Source organism: Necator americanus, chromosome V (genome assembly GCF_031761385.1).
Source record: "Necator americanus strain Aroian chromosome V, whole genome shotgun sequence".
Taxonomy (NCBI): Eukaryota; Metazoa; Nematoda; class Chromadorea; order Rhabditida; family Ancylostomatidae; genus Necator; species Necator americanus.
In genome coordinates, this window is record NC_087375.1 from 18,572,490 (window position 1) to 18,595,720 (window position 23,231).

At 41.2% G+C, this 23,231-nt stretch overlaps 1 protein-coding gene across 3 annotated transcripts; it reads left to right on the top strand.

Moving 5' to 3' along the window:
* Window positions 1-1,586: 1,586 nt before the first annotated feature.
* On the top strand, window positions 1,587-23,228 carry RB195_014354 (uncharacterized protein; the record flags this gene model as incomplete). Of its 3 annotated transcripts, none has more annotated exons than XM_064204585.1 (10): window positions 1,587-1,636; window positions 1,699-1,771; window positions 14,173-14,301; window positions 14,963-15,011; window positions 15,132-15,233; window positions 15,333-15,473; window positions 22,099-22,184; window positions 22,602-22,698; window positions 22,760-22,879; window positions 22,957-23,099. In XM_064204585.1, 10 exons carry the CDS (start codon window positions 1,587-1,589, stop codon window positions 23,097-23,099), a joined length of 990 nt encoding a protein of 329 aa, XP_064060464.1. The 3 variants fall into 3 exon arrangements, with proteins under 3 accessions (XP_064060464.1, XP_064060465.1, XP_064060466.1); XM_064204583.1 differs by lacking the exons at window positions 1,587-1,636; window positions 1,699-1,771 and adding exons at window positions 10,339-10,401; window positions 23,194-23,228 and having other exon boundaries at window positions 22,957-23,067; XM_064204584.1 differs by lacking the exons at window positions 1,587-1,636; window positions 1,699-1,771 and adding an exon at window positions 10,339-10,401.
* Window positions 23,229-23,231: the final 3 nt, after the last annotated feature.

Genomic DNA, 23,231 nt, shown 5'->3' on the forward strand with positions numbered 1-23,231 from the left:
ACTGAGGATAGACCTGGCCTGGAGCGAATGTACTGCTAATCTACATAAGTAAACGTGCAGTAGAAAACAAAAAAAAATGCGATAAATGCAGCAAATACGGAATACACGTCAACCCATTCGACCACTGAAAATGTTGGTCCAACAAATCATTAAGTCCCGCAACGAAGTGCCATTTTATTAAATTTGCGCAAAAAAAAATCAACTAAATAATATTGATGACACATTTGGAGAAACAAGGAGGCAATAATTCTATTCCTGTCTTGTTTATCCTCCCAAGGACGAATATATCGGATACAGTCGTTTTCGATCTTTAATGTGGTTACTGCATACTGAAATTAATGATGTTGTAGAACTGTTTTTTTCTCGAGGTGGAACGGTCACACTACCGTTGTTTTTGTTTTGTTACTGCAAAATCGATGTGAAAGAGTGGCGTGGTAGTGATGACTTCTTACTTCCTTTTTTTCTTACTCTTACTTTTTGACTTCTTACTTGAGCATAGAAGAAAAGTTGTTCTCCGTGAAACCTTGGCCAACAATTCAAGATTGGTTCACCAAAAGGTCTATTTCTTGCTTCCATCCGCAACAGCTTTCGGAAGCAAACTGACTTGAACTGATACATTCAAATGCGTTCGAAGGAATCGGTCACCAAGTTTCGGACGAGCTGCAATTACGGGAGGAAGATAAACAGAATGGAGACAGAATAGAACAAGTTATTTCTAAAAAAATTCTACAAATTTTCCAGTGCATAACGGTTCGTCATTTATATAATAGTAACCAACATCGTATGTATGACATAATGAAATGCGAGGACGAGGTGGTGAGCAACAAGCAGCAACTTGGAGCATTGACCTTGTGAATGCAAGGGCAACCATCAGTGATCTTAGCATAGTTTGTTTGAGAACTCCCGCTTTAGTAGTAGAAATCTTCTGCTACTAAACTTCTTCCACATTCTCTTCTACAAACAAACCAAATCTCCAAATCTTAGAAAATTCGGCCAGCGATGAGAGGAACGAGTAAATATAAAAGAATAGAGGAAATTTGTACCAAAATTCTGTTCTCGAAATAGAATCAGTTAAAACATGCTCTATAGGAACAGTGAATGCTCTATAAGAACGGTATGAATCTGTCTACTTAATAATATCGAGGGTCTGTTGGAGTACTGTCTATCCATATGTTCTCTAACAAAACTTTATTAGGTGAAATTGAAAATCTTTTACGTGTAAGCGCAGTGTCAGTAAAGCTATGTTTAAAGCTATGTTTAAAATCCTTCAAATTATTATATTTGTATTAGAAGACTGCGTGCACTATCTTCTAGAAGACACAGGCTAGCTAGCTATTCAGCTCAAAGATAAACCAAATAGAAGTAGATTATCGGCCCATGGTAAACATCATGTTGATAGACAAGAATGTCTTGTCAGTTTTGTATTTTTTCTCTTTAATTTTTTATTTAGCATACGACAGAAATGGATCAACAATATAATAGCCCTTGTTAGTTTTATAATCGCCATCTTCCACACTGTGGAGGTGTCCCAACCAGAGCTTGCCTTCGAAGAGTCGAGTTTCCACTTGCAGAGGTGGACAGTGCTGATGGTAGTGGAGCCCTATCCCTGCACTATTGATTGGTTCTTACTAAACCGGTGGTTATTCGTTGAACGCTATTCAAGGAAAGCAACAAATAATGTTCGACTTCTGTATCCAGTAGCTTTGGATCGATAAAGTACGGTTCGCAACATCATCTTTACCCATCAGCAAAGAAAGTAATGGGCAAAGAGGTAAGCTCTTGTGTTTTGATATGCGTCATATAAAACAAACGGAATGTTGCAAATAAACTATGAACGAATCGTTCGAGCGGAGCTGTAGCTACTGCTCCATCTCTCCACTTAAAGATGCGTAGAGCAAGTAAAGAACGAGAAATAAAATAGTGACACGGAGCGAGTTTATTTCCAAGAAAATAATGCTAGGGATGCATATGAAAAGTATGAAAATATCGTCAATGGATGGGTGACACAAGGTCAGGAAAGTTTTCTTTCTGCTCTAAAGTTGGATACAGTTGGACCAAAATGGCCTGATTTGTGGTGCAAATGCGTAGGCTGTTTCGCTCGCAATGGATCCCCTTCTAGTTCCGATTATACTCGAAGCAGAGCTGAGCGACGTCTCCACCTTAGTTCAAGCAAAGCCACAGCTACGCTATTGCACCAAAAATCAGATCGTAATCACCCGACTTTATGTAGGGGTGGAAAATTCCTCCAATGTTCTCCTAACATAGAACGTTCTGATATGATTGCACGCCTGTACGAAAAAATGTAGCGTCGAGTCTTCCCCGTCTAACTCCAAACGTGAAGGTGTCGCCAGTCTTTCGCAAAGGAGCTAAATAAGAACTTCGATAGTGATTAAGAGATTTTTCCGAGTATTTCTTTAATTTTCATTGCCGCTACTATAGTCGACTCAAAACGACATGAATCACGAGTGTAGTTGCGATGTGTTTGCGTACGCGCTGGAAAGCACGTACGCTGGCGCGGTGAAGGCAGCAGTTGGAACCGAGTTGGGACCGTCGCAAACTGTAGCGATGGGTGGCGCCAGAAATGGATTCACCACGCTTCTATCCGCTACGCTCCACCAACGCGTAACGACATGAAGCACGTACGCAATTGCGTACGTGCTTCATGTCGTTTTGACCCTACTGTATCTTGCTTATACTTAACACAAGCGCGCTATTGCTCCTGGAAATTATATATATATATTTCCAGGAAAAAAAAAAAAAAAATAAAAAAAAAAAAAAAAAAAAAAAAAAAAAAAAAAAAAAAAAAAAAAAAAAAAAAAAAAAAAAAAAAAAAAAAAAAAAAAAAAAAAAAAAAAAAAAAAAAAAAATAAAATATTTTTTTTTTTTATATAATAAAATATATATATATATATATATATATATATATATATATAGTAGTCTTAACGTCCGTCCGTACAAAGCCGCACTTCAGATTTCTTGGGGTTTGCTCTGGTCAATAAAAATTAAAAGTATGACAATTTCTGTAGATTTTTGTAAAAGAATTGAATTTTTCTTTCTCGAATTTTACAGCAGTATTCATTCACACTAGAATTTGAATCATTAAAAAAAATGAAAAAAATATTTGAAGTATTAGATATCCTCATCCTTTTCTCCAGCAATTAACATAGAATGTATTAACATTAAATTGCGTGAACGTCATCAGCACAGTAGTCAAATTAAGGTTCTACGTCAGATCACGGCATCTGTTAGGTCCCATTTAAAAAGCTGCTTGCATGCCCGTTTCCAATTTCTGACGGAAGGATGTTACCAATCTGGGATCCAAGCGTGCTGGAAATAGACATGTAGGAGAATAGATAGGGATGCAACGCAGCACATGCAGTTATCACGGCTATGAAACTTTTCGCAACGTCTCATTCACACATTGTTGACAAATCTGCTTGCAATTGTTCTGCAGCACTGCTGCAACAATAATTGCGCTGATTTCAATTTTTGCGCCGTCGCACCAAGCGTGCAGAACAGCGTTTCCTTGTATCAGGGCACCAATTTCACGCCATCTGACTCGTCCAAGCCCCTTTCATTGCTTTTTGGTGCTGATTTCCCAATCCGACGCCCAGAGACCTCGTATTTCGCTCCGCAAACATCCTCATACACACCCATGATGAGCATGATATCCTTTCCTTCGATTCCACTGTAACATCTACGCTTTTCTCGTGTCTGCCCCCAACAGTTAACATAGAATGGTGTGCAAAACAACGTGAAAGTCATCATCATACTGACAAAGACAAGGATCTCACTTCAAATCACGTAAATAGCTAATATGGTTCAGAAGTCGATGCATGCGTGTATATAATTTCCGAAGAAATCATCTGGCATGAGTGTAGCTTATTGAGGAGTGGGCATACTGCGGGGTACATTTCGGTGATTCTCACTCCACTTTCCATCGTTGGGTACTGTATCAGTATCAACCACTTGATAGGCTGGCAATCAGCCGCAGAGCCACAGTGAAAACCTATGTAATGGTTTATAAAACAACTGATAGGTAAGGTTACTTTTAATTATGTGTTTGTTGCTTGGTGGATTTATAACCTAGAAGCTAATCACTTTCTCATTAGAAATATTTCTTCTGAGGGTTTTCAAAGGTAGACTTCCGTTTTCTCGCACAGCTCAAAAAAAAAAAACCCTGCGGTTGAACTGCACAAACTGTAATTTATGATTCTTCTCTAGCCAATATCTTTTATGACGACTTTTCCCTCAAGTTCTACTGATGTAGCATATTTGAGAATAACAATTAAATCCGTAAATTTCGTTGCAGGGAAAACATGTTATAATGTACAAGAGCTTAATTTAAACGTGAAAAAAAGAAGAAGAATTGAATATGAAAATTTGTTATACTTTTAATTCTCGTATTAGATTGGATTCTTACCTTCTTTCTTTTTTGAAAGTTTTCTTTTTCTTCAGCACTTGCACCAAATAGTTTTTTTTTTATTTCTCTGGCAATTTTCTCCATGTGGGTTATGTCTGCTGCCCTTCGTTCTACGTGCGTTTCTTCTTGACAGTTGTCAGTTCCCACTGTTCTGGTCTTCATTTTGTTGTGGAAAGAAAAATTTGTAGTCTAAAGATGCAAAAACTTTCGTTTCTCCTTTTTTTGGTGTTCTTTTTTTGGTGTTCAAGGTGGGATCCTGAACATATTTTCGCCCCAAATAGGTGGCATCGGTGAAGGACGGAGAGTCAAATGAGCGGAATGATGTGAGAAAGCAGTGAGGCGAGTTTTACCGTGTCAAAGTGGTGCGCCAACGCCAAAATGCAGAAAGATGTGGTGGCAGAAGTCCCACAACGTCAATTCGTGCGAACACGCTGAAAACTAATGAAATTGGTGGAACGGGTTCTTCAGCGTCAGATCGATGCGTGTGTGCCATAAGGCGGAAAGATGAACTGAGACGGGTCTCACTTGATCGTTTAGCTTTCTGGAACTCAGATTGGTGCACCTGCGCGAGAAAGCAGTATGGTTGGGTGGCACACGCCCGACAGCCGAAGTTAGGCATGTTGGCACCAGAAGGTAGTGGACGTATTCCCCGGCGTTGTCTAGATGAGCCAGTACCAGAAAGTAAGAAAGTTAAGGCGGCTCCCACGACGTCACAGTGCGCCTACGCTATAGAACACCAAATTAAAGTGAAACGGGTTGCTGAATCATCGAAATGTATTCTGCAGTATATCCACTCCTCAATAAGCTACACTAATGCCAGATGATTTCTTCGGAAATTATATACACGCACGCATCCACTTCTGAACCATATTAGCTTTTACGTGATTTTTACGTTATTTTTATTTTACGTGATAGGACGTAAGATCCTTGTCTTTGTCAGTATGATGATGACTTTCACGTTGTTTTACATTATCACAACATTCAATGCTAACTGTTGGGGGCGCAGACGAGAAAAGCGTAGATGTTACAGCGGAGTAGAAGGAAAGGATATCATGTTCCTGGATGTGTATAAGGATGTGTGCGGAGCGAAATACCGGGGAACACAGAAACGGGTCCCTGGGCATCGGATTTCAGAATCGACGCCAAAAATGAAAGTGGCTTAGAGGAGTCCAATGGCGTAAAATTGGTGCCCTGATACAAGGAAACACTGTTCTGCACGCTTGGTGCGATGGCGCAAAAATTGAAATCAGCGCAATTATTGTTGCAGCAGTGCTGAGTCGAGCGGATTTGTCAGGAAGTGAACGAAACGTTGTGGAAAGTTTCATAGCCGTGACAGCTTTATGTGCTGTGTCCCATCTATTTATAGCATGTTTGTTTCAGGTTGGTAACATCCTTCCTTCATAAATTGTAAACAGGCATGCAAACAGCTGTTTATATAGTACCTGACAGATCGCGCGATCTGACGTAGAACCTAACCTAACATAACTTAACTCTGCACCTGTGGTCAAAAATCGTGTTGCTCTGCTTTGCAATCTGCCAAATTTTGCCAATTGCCGTCTCACAAATCGATATTGTGTGAAATATTTTGTCTGTTTTGTTCTTTTTACTTTTGATTGATTGATTTTTTCGTCTTTTATGTTCCTTTTTTCGTATTTTTGTTGTGTTTGCTTTATTATGTAGATTTATTATTGTATCTGTATTGTTCCTAAGTTATCGTATTGCTTTTGTTCATGTTTTAGTTTTGAAATTTGGCTTAAAACTATGTTTATTTTCACATTTGTTTTTCTAGTCTGTAAAAGAGGGAGACGAGACGAAAAAAGACAAAAAAAAAGAGCGTTGACATGGAAAAAATCATTTTTGAACCAAATTTCACATACAAGAAACAGAGTAAAAATACAAAAAACATCAAAGATAGAAAAAACCAGAAAAACAGCAAAATGTATGGAAACGAACAAAGAACTGTAGCCAATATCAACCCAATTGGCACGCACTTGGCAGAATTTGGCAGATTGGCAAGCAAACTGCTCGCAGGCCGTCCGCGAGCGGTCAAGAACCGTATGGCTGCAGCGAAACGGCTCGTGCAACAACACCGTGCTTCATGTCGTTCTGACCCGACTATATGCATAATGATATTACAGCATTGGATGCATGTCACATTCGTCATAAGACCTCAAACAACCTCTGTATGTATTTTGCGTAAGAAGTCTTAGAACATACAGAAGCATTGAGTGTAGGGTAAGACTGGCAATGAAAGATGGGAGCGAAATCATAAAATATTTATGACCCAATACCTGGAATGATCGTTGCAACGCCAATGAAAAGCATAGCTAGAAAAGAAGAAAAAAATTGAAGTGGAACACATTTTCTTCTCGTCAAAGGTTCGATGACGTGTTGACTAATTCGGCCCATAAAGAAATGCTCTGTACAATACAAAACGGGAGACACATGGATCTGCTGGTGTTGAGGGAACCAGTTAAGAGTGTACATAGTAACGATAACATGATGGGAATGGATTGGAATTGTTGACATTGCAACCTTGTCTCCTTGAATTCTTTAGTTCACAGTAAACTTTTTCGTAGCCCTACTTTAGATAACTCCGCTTCTGGTTGGGGTTGTTTGAGGTTTTATGACGAATGTAGTAGTAATAATAATATAATTATATATCCTCAATCTGTCTATGTTCTGCTTAGTTTTCTTGTGTCTTTGTTTTACCAAATTAGCCGGATGTTTGCACATTTGTTGTACCCCATTAAACTTTTCTGCCTTTGCCACGCTCCGATATCGTTCTGAGTTCACCGGGCAATAACTCTAAACTGGAAAACAAACTGACCAGCTTCACCGACAAGCGGAGTGAACTGCTGCGTTCTTACAGGTCACCCACGGCGAGAACTACTCAATTACTAATAGTATGGAAACGTCCCATAGTACAAACGCTGCAATATTTCTCTCTTTACTGTTTTACAACATTTGCTGCCCTATCAAACCAGTTCAATTGATTCTATTCGTGGTAACACTCCTACAATTGCTTGCCTGTCTTTGAAATCGACCATGCTAAAAGTGGTTGTACATCTGGCGGTCATTTCAGCGAGAACATCAGGAGCGGTTATGTTTGAAAAAAACAGTGATGAATCTGCAGTCACGATTACAACATCTAGGCTTCTTATTGTTATTTTTTAGAGGTCGTACTGTGTAGTAATACGTCAAGGATCTTGGTATTAGCAGTGATCACGAGATTATCTTAATCAGTGTTTCGAACGGGATTAGGCTTTCCCTCGATTATCATTTCATCCCAGATTCTTCTTCTTTGTTCTCTTGAATATCGCATCTGAAACTTCCAGAAAATTCTCTAAAATAACACTGATGAACTATAAGAATAGTTCTGCTGCTTTCATTAATTTATCTTTTTTTCGCAATACCCTTACAGAAGTGGGTACAGGTAAACATTCTGTTTAGAAGGACTCGGAATGAGTTGAATAGCCGGAATAAAAGACGATACAAGCAACACATTCAACTAGAATTACGACACAACACCAGATGGAAGAGCGCTGACCACAGAAGATTAAAAACCATCAGTATTTGCTTTTGTGAGCATATGCAGATCAGAATAAATCTCTAGGGTACTTCGATATTCCTTACTCAATAATACATCGATTACAGATCCTTTGTTTTTCCACTATACCTGTCCTAGTTTTGTTTTTGAGTCTTACTATGGTGGGTCTTTCTTTCTGCGTTGATGCAAATACCTTGTACTCTCTGAAGGGGTACACTCCTGGGGCAGTCGCTCCGCAAGCAGCACTAGAGCCATCTCGCTGCGTATGGACATGCACCATTACACACAGCAAGCGTCGGCGCTCAATATACATGGCGGAAAAAATTCCTTATTGGAACTATATTTTTTAGAGTGTGTAGAGGTGTCTGCGCGGCTTATTTTTATTCCTTATCTTCTAGAAACAGCCTCACTCGTAACCTCCAAGGGACGAGGTTTGGAGTTCCATCGCTAAAAAATTATATTGTGTTTAGTGTTGTTTCTTTAGGTTTAATTATTCAAGTGTGAGGCTTGTCACTTCCGTGCTGGCGATTTTGTGGAAGAACAATAAACTGTGTTCTCTTTGCTGTGGATATCGACCGATTATCCTCACTCTTCCACATGATCTATGTTCACGTATAAATCAGTACTAATTAACCGCCTTTGCCATTTCATTATACCAAACTCCAGGCACTTGTGAGAGCACTGGCAACTCTCAAGTAGAACGAAATTCGTTGCCTGTCTTGTGCACCTCTCCTCAGTGAGGCAATAGAGCTCACAGTGCACCTTGCACCGTGTTGTGAGTTCACAGTGATTGTGTTTTAGTGGCACCACTACGATGTTCGAATCAGCTATCTAAATTAACTTCTTCTACCAGAACCTGTGACACATCATCTCTGTTTGAAATATTTAGTCATATGCATTATTCTCCCTGCACTGCTCTAATCGGAGGTGGTAAGCTTGTACTTGGTTAGGATCTTCTTCGAGTGTCTAGCATGACTGCACCAGTACCACCCCGAAACGATCGGAGTTTTGACAGGATTTTCCTGAAGAGGTCAATTTATGAATAATAATGTACGTAAGAATATATCCAGGGGAAAAACGGAACAAGTCAAGTTTCTTTGTTCGATGCGCCCATGTCCGTTAATTGAGCTGGTAACCAGGAACACCCATATGTTCCAAATATGTTGAAAAGCATAACAAGTAACAGATATGTCGTGAATTGTTTTGCGTATTTTATACTGGGTACAGTGTTTTTCTAAACGAAAAACATTGCTTTCTCCTTCGGCAGTCCTCGCATTGTTCTGTTGTTATTTGCTATCGTTCTGCTTTGTTTTTCGGAACGCTTCCCATGACTGTGCTCGAATTTACGCGATGAAGCTTCCGATGCGTCGTTCACATGAATAAATAATTTTTTGTATGCACCTACTCGAAATCTACAAAGAGTTTAATGAAAGATCACATTCACGTGATTCGCCGTCATTTTTTTTTTTTGGGTGGAGACTGTTAAACAAATCCGCTTACCGCATTGGGCGGCAACCACAAATACTATGTATTTTCTACTGAAACAGACTTTCCTCTGTTGCATGTGAAACACGTCCTCCTATATTTCATCAATGCACTCGTGTCCAAGTGATCCATGTTTTTGAAGATTTTTCTCGGGATTTATTTAGTAAACTGCTCGATCAGACTGTCAGTCATGATCGCGTCAAAGTGCATGACAACATGACGTCTTTTGCATCCAAAAAAAAAACTTATGTAAATGTTGACAATGCATTCGTGAACCTTTTTGACCGGAAGGCGCGAAACTAATTTCACTCATGCAAAAACAACAGAATCACGTCTTCCGATGATTTTATAGACTAAAATTCCAAATTTCATTCTGAAACTTGTGAGACCTTTCCTGCCCTATTTATATTTTCTACTGCTATCTATTGCCTGGTTTCGGAACCCAAGTAAATATTCGAAAATCCAAACTGCCTAAAGCTTTTTTAATGGTAACGTTGAAAAGTTGAGATCAAGCACCTTAAGTCGTATTTCATGCATTTCGTCCAAAGAATTAGATGCGAATTTCAGGCTACCCATAAAACATCAACGAATCAACAATATACCTCAAGTGTGCAGATATCACTGAGGTAGTTCGTTCTCTCGATAGTTCTCTGAGCCTGTCTCCTATGTCACTTCAAGCAATGTAGAAAAAAGACAGTATTTGCACAGTTTGGAACCCGCAGCTTACACCGATCACAAAATTATCGCTGTCTCCTCTGAACACAACAAGAGAAACTGTATTCTTTGACTGTTAAATTATCTATTTTGTACAAGGCGGAGAGCTAACATTTTCCCTTTGAATCACTTTAAAAATATGAAAAGATCAGAATCCTCTTTGCAGATGGAGGCGTTCACGTCAATGGTATCTACATTGGGGACTTCAACTGCTACCCCGTTCGACCGCGTACGTTCTCTGGCAATAGGTTTTCTGGTTGAAAATTAGTCAGGCATTCAGCAGTAATTTTGGCTTGCACGACTGTAAAAACAAAAAGCGAATGATCTGGTCGGATAATTTTTCTCCTTAATTCATGGGGGTTTTTCCGCCAATTGCATTTACGGAGAGGAAAAAGCGTACGCAAATTTCGTAAAAGCTGCAAAACGGTGACCATTTCTCTTGCAAATTAGAGCAAAATTATCAATTGTAGTCTCGAACAAAAAGCTAACATGGTGTGTAGTCAAAGTTGAAATAACACTGCAGGAAACCACCTACTGGCAATGTCAGTAGTGCTTCCTGTAGATTTCGAGTTTGTGGAATGTTGGTTAAAAAATCGCTACAATTTGAAATTGACTCATTCAAATGTAGCGAGTCTGACGAGTAAGATAAAAAAAGCAAAACAGAGGAAAACAAGTGCCCCCATAGTGATTTTTTTTTGGTTTTCGGACTTGTTTAAAAGCATCAATCCACGAATCTGAGGTGGTACGGACTCAGGTGGATTATTCGTATACAGGATCGCAGATTATAGAGAGGTAGATGATTCCGTCCATTTTTTGCTAATTGGCGTAAAAAACGGCTCGGAAAATGCGGCGTGCTCCAATCGAAGTCGTTGTAGAAAACAGCGCGCCGGAAGCCGTTTTTTTACGGCAATTAGGAAGAAATCGGAATCACCTCTCTCCTTAATCTAATCTCCTTAATCGTATACGAATACTCCACCTGAAATCCGTACCACCTCAGATTCGTGAGGTGATGCCTTTACGTCTTCTCCTCAACCATACTAAGAGAAAGACAAGACTAAATCAAAAATTATTTGGAGCGTTTATGCACAAAGGATACAGCGACGCAGGATTTGCTGCAATTGCTTTTGTTTTGGAGAGTGATGGTGGTCTTGTTTTGTTGTGTATTTCACGGTGTTTTCCAGTTCTACGTGGCATTTTTGCTGACATTGAAGGGATCAGGATATTGTTGCACGGTAACTAGTACATCGAATTTCCAATTACGAAAACGAAATATGATATTGCCTTCGAAGATGGCTCTCATGGAAACTAACTTTTAACGTTTCTTTCATTTCGTATGGATCCATTGCCTTGGCAAAAACTTAAAGGCATCATCGCACAAATTTGATGTGATATGGGTTTCCGATGGTCAAAGACTATGCGGGGTCGCAGGTTGCAGAAACGGGTGTGATCCCGCTCATTTCTTCCTAATCGTCGTAAAAAAACGGCCTGTAAGATGCGGCTTCAAGCGTTCCGGGGCGCTTTTTTCTACAACGAGTTCTATTGGATCGCGCCAGCCTTGAGCACGCACCGCATCTTTCGAGCCGTTTTTACAGCAGTTAGGAAGAAATGGACAAAATCACTCTCTTAGCCACAATACATGATCCCGTATAGGTATAACCTTCCTGAAACCCGCACCACCCCAGATTCGTGGGGTGATGCCTTTAAATCAAAATACAAGAATACAGGTATATCGTGAAACTATTCCAGTTAAGTTGGTACTTTAAAAAACATTCCATTGTAGGGTGCCAAGTTATTACTGCCTGTCTGAACAATGTTCCATACGTAATGCTCTAAAGGATAAGGGTTTGTGTCTTCTGAGAACCAGAACTTTATGGACTCAAATCTAATGGTGTTGTTGGATCCACTTCTAGGTGAACCTTTGAAATGAAATGTTATGTCTGTTGGTTGGAATAGACCTACATTTTCCATCTACGACTTTATTTCTCGCTATGGATAAGCTTATGTCACTATGCAACATCCGGCTCCGTGCTCACCTACTCAACACCACCGTTTCAAAACTCATAGAAGTATCACGAGAGTATAAGATGTCGCTGAGTCTCACTTTCATAGATTTAAAGAAAGCCTTTGATACAGTTGAGACCGAAGCGGTCATGGAGGCCTTGGACAACCAATGCGTCCCCGCTCCATAGATAAAGATACTTCGTGAGTTGTATAGCAACTTCACGACCAAAATTTCCCCATTCTACAATGATGTCATAATCGAGGTGAAGAGAGGGGTTCGTCAGGGTGACACATTTTCAGCCAAAATATTCAGTGCCACTCTCGAGAACGTGACGCGAGGATTGGAATGAGATAACATAGGAGTGAATGTTGACGGCCGGCATTTTTACGATCTTCGTTTCGCTGATGACATTATATATATATATATGTATATGTATATATATATATATATATATATATATATATATATATATATATATATAACGTCAAGCTTCAATCAGGCGGAACGGATGCTGGTCGAATTTGATGAAACGTGTAAAAAGATCGGTCTTCGGCTGAACCTAGACAAGAGGATGCTTACGAGGAACGGATGGGTTTCTGATGTCCCATTCACGCTCAACGGAACGAACATATCTGAAAGCTCCAGCTATGTATATCTAGGTCCGGAAATCAACATGATGAACGACCTGACCTCCGAGCTGAGCAGAAGGAAACAAGTGGCTTGGAGAGCATTCAAGAGCATCGAGGATGTAGTGAAGAGGACCAAGAACATCCGGATCCATGCTCACCTATTCGCCACCACCGTTCTTCCTTCTACGCTTCAGAAACGTGGACGTTTCACAAGCAGGAGGAAAACGCGATCAGCGTAATAGAACGCAAAATTGAAAGGGTGCTGTTACTGATGTTAGGAGTAACCCGCTTCACGCAAATGAAAGAAGGGATTCAAAGTTCACTCATACGTCATCGATCAAAGATCGGAGACGCTGCCGCATATGTCAAGGTAAGCAAAATTAGGTGGGCCGGTCACGTGATGCGTTTTAACGACAACCGTTGGACCAGAGCCATAAGCGACTGCACACCACGCGACATCAGATGCACCACAGGAAGACCGCCGATCCGTTGGTTAGACCTCCTCACGAAGTCCTTCAAAGAAAAGTACGACGTTTTTTGAGTTCCTCGCGAGAAGTGATGCCACTGGGCAATACCTGCGCACGATCGGGACAAATGGAAATATTACTTGTGTGCCCGCTCGAGCAAATCGATGAACAACGGGAGCACAGGTGATACAGGTGATGGATAAGGCCTACACTGCTACCCCAGGATTGCTTGAAGTAAAATCCGTGGCCTTTCCAGCACTATGGGGTCCTTTGTTACGTAAATTTTCTTCTTGTTGAATACCGTCAGAAATGTTTCTCGTATCGCTCAGAAGCCAAAAGTGGCTTCAGCACTTTGACTTGGGGAGGCTTGAAATAAGAGGTGCTCAAGAAGTAGATTTCCGATAATCTTCACATGCCTTAACCTTGGTCTAATGACGACTGCTTTAGCAGTGCTCGTGGACCACTCTAAAGCATTTGTGATTTCAGGAATTAAAAAATTCAAACTTTTAAATCAGTCTTGATTCAGCTGGCGCACAGTGTTGGCGCCAAAAAACATGTGGATACGTCATTTGATTACGTGTTTGGGGCGGAAGTGAAAATAACAGCAAAAAACCAATTCAAAGGCAGCATACCGCAGAATTGACGTAGTTGCGTTTGGCGATCTATGTGCGAGAAGATAGGATTACGGGCGCGATAACGCTCGTTCGCAAAAAGGCGTGAAAAACGGCTTTCTCGATCGAGGTTTCCTAGAAGGCATCTGACCTTGCCATTCAATTTAAATGCATAATTCTATAGCAAGTACTGCATAGAAGAACAACCATTAATTGGAGGTCATTTTACAACTTAATGTGATTTTACCGCATTTTCTATTTGTTAGTTTTTGTCGCACCATTTTCTTTCAGTCATCAGTTTTGTGGGTGTTGATTGCCGGCATCGTCGTAGCCTTCTTCTTGGGAGCTGGTCTTGGAGCAAATGATGTTTCGAACACTTTCGGTACTTCAGTTGGGAGCGGAGCCGTCACAATCATACAGGTAGACAGACCATATCTGGATCGATACCATATTAATATTTGTCCTGTCTTTTGTCTTCACATCTTTAACCACCAAAATTTCATTATCTTCAAATCGGAAACACATAATAGATTGTTTTATGGGTAATGCTTAGTCTCAGCAGAAGTCATAAGCTATACTTACAAAAAAAAAAGCAACTCTCATTGACTTTCAATTCCCCATAGTCAAAAAAGTGAACTTTAGTTGTGATACCTCCCCGGCGTCAACAAGCCTTTCATCCTTCCGTGGTCTATGAATTGGTGCGAAATTTGTCTGGGAGAAGGAAAACACTGACTTGATCATTGGCTGACTCCCGTAGTTCATCTTTCCAAAACCTCACTTACTTATATACTTAGATACTTACTATTTAGACTTAATAAGTAGTAAGTATCTAAGTATACTTACTTAGATAGACTTACTTAGATACGATTACAAATTGCGGTAAAACGCGTTGGCGCATCCCAAGTGGATTAATACTCTAAAGAACTTGTTCTTTTATCTTTTATTATCTTTTATTTGTAGAAATAGGGTCAGTGAGTTCGTGAAAATTCCATTCTTTTGTAACTTCTTTCGTACAACAGTCTCAACATTTTTTTATTCCGGATTCATAGTCATTGAAAGTAGAGTTGCGACTAAATTTCAGGCCTACATAATGGCAACCATCGTCATGACGTTGGGAGCGGTGTTAGTAGGTAAATTTCACAATTCATACCCTTCAAGTAACGGTGGCGACTGCGAATAGCCAACAAATGATTTTCGATACAAACCGCTTTAGGTTTGCTTCTCGTGTATAGAACAGCTGTATGTTTCAGGATGGTCAGTTACAGACACAATGAGGAAAGGAGTGATAGATGTTCAAAATTACGCTGACGCTCCTCATGAGTTGATGTTAGGCCAGCTGGCAATTTTAGGAGGTATATTCGATTGAAAGCACTTGCTTTAGATAGCTGTCTTCAAAATTTAAGTGTTAATTCGGAACTTTATTACACACAACTCTGAGTCGTTAATTTCAGGAACAGCACTATGGCTTGCAATCACAACTGCAACAAAAATGCCAGTGTCAACAACGCATGCTGTGGTAGGATCAACCCTCGGATTCTCCCTTGTTTTGCGTGGCACTGAAGGCATTAACTGGAGCGAAATTTACACCATTAGTAAGTAATGTATGTACGTGCTGTTCGACGAAGTAGTGTGAAGCCGAAGACTGTTGTATGTAGTAGATATAGTCGGATTGAAACAACCTGAAGCTCGTAATTGCATGCGATGCACTTGAATTGGCGTGATGGAGCTGGCGGTTGAGAATGAGGTGGGACTTCCACTCACCTGCGCATTCCGATTGCAGCAACCAAGTGTCCCGCTTTGCAATCATTCGCTCCATGGCGTCCTTTCGAGCGCAGCCGCCCATGCAGTTCTAGAGGAGTTCAGATTGCTTTTGTCCGACTATAGAAGAACCACCTCATAGCTCGTTTCCTTCATTGCCCTAATCAGGAATTTCCCAGCAGATCTTAGCAAATACCAAATTTCGTTAGGAAAATTATCCTAATGTGCCAAAATGTTGTGGAGGATTGGAATCTTTCAGAGAGTGATTGAAATATTCTAGAATTAGCTGAGTTGACAATAAATTCATAGTGAACTAATATCCCCGAAGTTTTGATGTTATTTTTCACATGCTTTATAATGGAAGAAAGGAATGGAGATCATTTTGCTCTTTTTGTTGCTCATTTTTTCGTCGACTATATGAAAATTCCAATCATTCTGGTAAAAATTTCGGTGACGATTCACCTGAAAACTGAATTTGGTGAATCCAGGACGTAGTATCACTTCAATTTCGTCATACACAGCGTACTTTCTGGAGATCAAATCTTCTTTCACTTTTTTAAAATTAGGTTCAGAAAAAGGAAAGAAATGGAAAAAGAATTCTGGTAATGAAAGCTGCTGCTGCCGCATTTCGCATGGAAGACCATGGTACCCTATACATATCGGAGAGCAATGACTGCAGCAGATGCTACAGGGTGCGTCAAAATTACTGATCCAAGGCAAAGTGGGTGTAAGAAGAATAACGGAAGGATGGAAGTAAAATAACATTTACTCGTTATATAGGAAGCAAATTATTGATCACAACTTGAAGTTTCCTTCTTCACCTGTGATACAAACCTCGACGTTGGAGCAAGTCATTTGCGATGGCACGCAAGCATGGCACATCCGGCTCTTCCCAACCCTTCTGAAGCGATTTCTTTAACGTGCCGACAATGCGATGGGATTTTTCAGACAGTTGGCTCCCATATACTCCAGTCTTAGTGACACAAATGGTTCATGCCGTTAGAACATGACAGCCACTGCTGAAAGCAGATGAAATCCGTAGTCCCGGCAGTTCTGGTTAAAAGATACCTGATCGCGGGGATGATTTGTAAGGTGGAGTTCCGTTTTGTTGGATATTGAATGCTGGATCCTTTTTTGACGGCGCAACACATTGCTGGCTCAAAAACTCCTATTTCACGCTCGTTTGTCGCTTCTGGGTCTTTGTAAATTTTCACGCCGATTTTCTTAATAGAACATGGAGTGACCACAGATCGATGTATACATCGTCCGGAACGATCATCCTTGTTTCCAAAATTTTTGTAGCCTTGAATGGTTTGATATACAAGCGGCCGTTTTATTCCCAGACGTTGTTGAATCGAGAGATCGATGTTTTGTACCAGAATACCTTGCCAGTGGAGTTCAATGATGGAACGACGATGACTCGATACTTGGTCATGATGAAAGTAACGGAATAACTTGTGAAACTTTATTTTATGTACGACAAATAACAGGAAAAGCACACAATATACGACACATAAAGAAGCCGCTCCTGATCTAGATGAATTTTGCCGCGCGTACTCTCTATCAGTTTTCTTAGCCCACCTTATACATTCAGCAGGCTGGATTAGTTTTCTTAATTATGAAATCTTTTAGAGGAAACGTGTGTAGAATACTACGTGAGGTATTGTTGTGGTTTCGGCATTCAATCGGTTACGCGATTCAGGAATTCTCGCCCCTAACACGGAGGGAGAAGGAGTCAACTTGCAAAAAGCTATACTCCAGAGATCACCGTATTTCAAACGCACCATTACAATTGTTCCACATCATTGTTAATTATTGGGCAAAAACATGATATCTTATTCATATTACAACTTCTGCTGTTAAAGTAGCGCGACCGAAAAGTGCTGCTAAGAATGTGATTTCGGGGAGCTGTTGCGATAAAGAGGACGAAAAAAAAATCGCAACGAATGAGATTGCTGGGTCAGTAACTCCGGCATTATTTGTAATCAAAGAGAAAGACTTGCTCAGCGCATTGCATACACAGAAAAGCGGAAAATTCTAATTTTGACAATCTCCAAATTTCATCAACGAACATTTAATGTTCACCTGTATCACCTGTGCTCCCGTTGTTCACCGATTTGCTCGAGCGTGCACAAGTAATATTTCCATTTGTCCCGATCGTGCGCAAGCGTTGCCCAGTGCCATCTCTTCTCGCGAGGAACTCGAAGAACGTCGTACTTTTCTTTGAAGGATTTCGTGAAGAGGTCTAACCATCGGGTCGGCGGTCTTCCTATGGTGCGTCTGATGTCGCGTGGTATCCAGTCGCTTACGGCTCTAGTCCAACGATTGTCGTTGAATCGCATCATGTGTCCGGCCCACCTAATTTTGCTTTCCTTGGCATATGCGGCAGCGTCTCCGATCTTTGATCGATGACGTATGAGTGAACTTTGAATCCCTTCTTTCACTTGCGTGAAGGTGGTTACTCCTAGCATTAGCAACAGCACCCTTTCAATTTCGCGTTCTATTACGCTGATCGCGTTTTCCTCCTGCTTGCGAAACGCCCACGTTTCTGAAGCGTAGAAGGAAGAACGGTGGTGGTGAATAGGTGAGCATGGAGCCGGATGTTCTTGGTCCTCTTCACTACATCCTCGATGGTATTGAACGCTCCCCTAGCCGCTCGTTTCCTTCTGCCCAGCTCGGAGGTCAGGTCGTTCAAATGTTGATTTCCCGACCTAAATATACATAGCTGGAGCTTTCAGATATGTTCGTTCCGTTGAGCGTGAATGGGGCATCAGAAACCATCTGAAACCCATCCTTTCCTCAAAAACATCGTCATGTCTAGGTTGAGTTTCATCAAATTCGACCAGCACCCGTTCCGCCTGATTGAAGATGTTATACGAATGATGTCATTAGCGGAACGAAAATGTTGTAAATGCCGGTCGTCAAATTCCACTCCCATGTTATCTCATTTCAAACATCGTACCGCGTTCTCAAGAGTGGCGCTGAATATTTTGGGTGATATTGTGTCGCGCTAACGACCCCTCTCTTCGCCTCGATTATGGCATCATTGTAGAATGGAGAAATTTTGGTCGTGAAGTTGCTACACAACTCACGAAGTATCTTTATGTATGGAGTAGGGACGCCTTGGTTGTCCAAGGCCTCCAACACCGCTTAGGTCTCAATTTAAGGGGTTCTTCAAATCGTTGAAAGTGAGAAACAGCGGCATCTTGTACTCTTGCGATACTACTATGAATTTTGAAACCGTGTGTATTTGAGCAATCGTACTGAACTCTTTTCGAAACCTGGTTGCTCTTGTGAAGAGCTTGTAGATGACAGACATTAGCAGATTGGGCGGTCGTTGCCTTGCATTCCGACAGATAACAGAGTGAAGAGCCTCGCCAGTGTGTTGATGAGGACTGGCGGTGGGTACTTCAGATGTTCAGGCTTGGTTCTGTCGAGACCGGTTGAAGTTCGATTCTTCACCGACATGATGGCGTGTCGGACTTCGAAAGGAAGGTCTTCGGAATGATATGTCCATCTTCGCTCAGAGGGTGAGGAGACAAGGGGACGTGGCTGTCGAAGGGATGCTGTAGTTGATCCATCTGGTGTCCAGAGAGCAGTCATTATTGTTTTACGACTGACGAAGTTCCGGCAGGTGTAGCGAATGCATGTCCCGCCTTTACAGCTCCGGCCAACACTTCTGCTTTTCTCTCTTCGAGGTCTTCATTTATCTCCTCTCTGCAAGGCCTTGCGAGATCGGCGTGAGTTCTTGGTTGCCGGTAGCTCATGCAGCTCTACGCTGACGTATCAGCTCAAGATTTCGGAGACAGAGTCTCTTGGTGGTTTAGAAACTCTTCGTTCTTCTCGTACAATCGTGAAGATGTTCCACAAGCCGTTTATATTTGTAGCCGATGTTGTCCATGTCGGTATCTTCCCAAAAGCCAACAATCGAAGTGAAGAGCTCCCAATCGATGATGGTACTGGGAGTTCCCTTTGTGAAAGTTGCGGCTTCTTCTTCTCTCTGTGTGAAAGAAAATCTTCTTTGATGGTGTACTACGTTTTAAGCAAGATTGTTATTGATCTTTATTCTGGCTAACGTTTCGGCGTCGTCGCCTTCTTTAGAGGTTTACCCACACTTACACTGGTGGTCCGTTAACATCACAATTTTGTGGCTATCAAGGCTCTGAAGGAGGCGACGACGCCGAAACGTTAAATGAAAGTCAATAACAATCTTCGTTCTGCTTAAAAAGTAGTACACAATCAAACTCTACGATGCCAAGATTCAAAGAAGGTCGAACTTGGAATTTACTCTTCCTCGATGGTTCTATCCCGTATAAAACTTTGGTACAACAGCGACATCCCTCAAGCAGAATATGAAGAGTGCTTCTGGAATTGCGTGTTTCCATGGATGTTCTTAGTCGTCATAGTGAACTCGGAAAGCCTCTCTCTCTGTTCATTCCGTTGAAGGCCATGGATTCCGATGTGAAGTCCTTTAGGCATTCTTCGGGAGCCAATTTTGAAGTCACCAATTAGGATCTTGTAGAAGGTATGATCTTCTCTGCAGAACCTCTCATGGTCCATATAGAAAGCTGCCACTTTTTCTTCTTTGTAGCTTGATGTTAGAGCGTAATCGGCGAAAATCGTCAAAGCTGGCGTTGAACCACATCTTTTCATCCGCACACCTCCGATTAGAGTTGTAAGTTGTTCGAAAGAGTCGATGTTCCTTGCCATACTAGTGTTGACGACGCCAACTCCAACAGGACTAACTCCTCTACTGTCGCATGTTTCTAAGAGCAGTTCCTCTGCAGTATCATACAGGGCGTTCAATATGTGGCGTCGCCTCGTCTTGGTTAGTCAGATGACGTCTTACTCGAGCTTCCTGGCCTGCATCATCAGATCTTCAGTAGCCGCATCCAATGCAAGCGTTCGGGCGTTATAAGTACAGATCGCCATCCTATTCTTTTTCCGTTTCGTTAGCCTACATGACCTCTGCACCCCCATCTCTCTTGGCGCTACCGTACCAGGCTTTCCTCCGGAATCAGGAGACTCTTTTCTATTACTGTGTTTTGCATAAAAAAATAAAAACCTATGCGCAGGTTGCAAGCCTCTATTCCCATCCAATGCAATGAGTTTTGGGAGAACGTTGCGCTTTCCAGGAGTGGACAGGGGGAGCTTTGTTGTTGGAGGCGACTCTAAATCGCCCCCCTTGCACCTCCCAGTCACTTGATTACAGATTTTGGGACCGATGGGCGGGATACGGTAGTATTATGAGCCGATCCTGGCACGGCAGAAACAGGGAGTCGATCCCCTGAATCCACCTGCGTCTTAAGGCAGGTACAAGTTCGCTTTTGGTCGTCGATTGGCCCCCCTATCCGCCACCTGGGGACTCGCCAGGTAGCCTCGCAACTAACCGGCTGTCTTCTCTCTAATGAGAGAGATCCGTGAGAACATTTAATGTTAGTGGAGCATTATCATGAAGGTTGGTGGTTGAGAAATGGTTGAGGAAAATGTGAGGATGGCGAGGTGTGGAGAATCAAATAATTCAATGATGAAGAAAGCTGATCAATCAGAAAGAATTAATTGCAGAAAATTTATATTGTAAGAAAAAACTATCTAAATCAATCTAGTGTTTGATACACTCATCATTACGTAGAAAATAACCCTTAGAAAAAAAGCAAAGAAAACTGCTAGATTGTGCCACATGCAAGTTCTTATACTAGAGTCAAATACACTTTTCTAAGAATCTTTTATGGTAACTTGTTTGGTGATAAAAGGAGACGGTGATCCTTATGTTCTGGACGCTTGGAAATTTAATAAACACGCAGCGTTGGTTGTTTGAAAAACAAATTTCTGCTTAGTTAACTAATTAACTACGGCGTAATTATGTACTCGTCCCACGCAGGTTTCGCCTACATCTTCCGAACCGAACAGAACAGGACAGAACCGCAAGGCAGGAAATGAAAATGTACGCGAATTTGTGGTCGGACAAGCACGAAATTTTGACCGTCATTTGAATACGCTAAAACAGTGAAAGCTCGTTAGTCTTCCGTCCAATGCTGCATTTTTACCAAACTTCCAACTGTGCAGAAGATAAAGTTTACTGCCTAATTTTTCTGCACTCTCTACCTTCCTCTAACACACATATTCCATTATGGAATGCCCCCACCATTCAAAATTCTCAGGCGGTTTGAGTGTACCTCCCTCTTTAATTTTATAAAGACTTATGTGCTTCTAAAACCATATAAAGATATTGTACAATACGTACCACCTTTTGCTTTGAGTGACAATCTAACGCGGTGGGTCATTACACTAACTCCGCTCCTCGGTGAAATTGGGCAGTTTGTTTTCCTTTTGGGGAAAGTTGCGTACTGTCGTTGGAAGAGAGAGAGCTGAGAGATCTTTCAAAATCCCGACAGCAAACAAGAAGTTCTGTTTCCAAAGGATTTGAGCCTAAATAAGAATTAAGAATTTTTATTACAGTTGCTTCGTGGTTCGTGTCTCCCGCTCTGTCAGGAACAATCTCTGTTGTCCTTTATCTTATTGTCGACTTCGCGGTTCTACGGAGAGTCTGTTGTTTTTACATTTATTCATACAGTAATTTCGTAGTTGAGTAGAAAAATAGGAACCAACCATAAGACCTCCTGGTCAGTTGGTCCTGTGTGAAATATAAAAAATCCTTTTCCGAGTTCCGCTGCGACGGATTATAAAATCGCGACAAGAACAAGAAGAATTGTCGAATAGGAAAAAATCGTTACAGAATCAGCGCATTTATTCCTCTCGCTGAAAGCTCTAAGAAGAAATTATGATTTTTCGGATAAGAAATATGGAGATGTGGTTTCGATTTCAGTTTAATATCCTCACTTGCTCTTTTGTTGAATTGTACATAATTGTTTTCAGACGATGTTGATCTTTTCCTTATCAGAATGCACTAGGTACCCTTTACAGCAATACGTTTTGTGTCAAAATGATGAATATATGTTCAGAATCATCCATTTGAATGTGGCCTACGAGCACTTCCTATTTTCTACTTTTTCGTGATATCCTTTAATGTTTTTATGGTTACGTGGGATGGATCAAAGCGTAAGTTTAAACTTGTTTGTTCACTCACCATGTGTCCGTAGATTCTGCTCATTATTTTCAGTTCTACACTTTGACCGAATACCACTTTATGCTTGCATTTTGCTTTCGATCTGTACGGGAGTGATAGCAGCACTACTTGTTAATTTTGTCCTGAAACCAAGATTGCAACGGAAAATCCAAGGTTGCATTTCACACCTTTGTGGGAAGGAAAGGATAGGTTTTTATACTAGTAATTGGGCATTCACTGCCGTCTTCTAGCATCCACTGCTGATGAAATCGAATCAGTTCGAACGTCGTCCTTCAAGACCATCCGGCTCCACGCTCTGAGCGAAACAACTGAATGTAGCGAGGAAGGAACGATTATTCGAAGTAAGACCAGTTGGAAACGTCTCCTTCCATAAGTTTGATTCGCAAGTTCAGTACGCAAATGTAATCATGGTGTCACCAAACTATGTTCTTTCTCACTTATTTTCGTCTTTCAAAGATTTGTTTCAGTTGCTCTTTTATGCCGTCTCGGAGCACGGTACTGATCG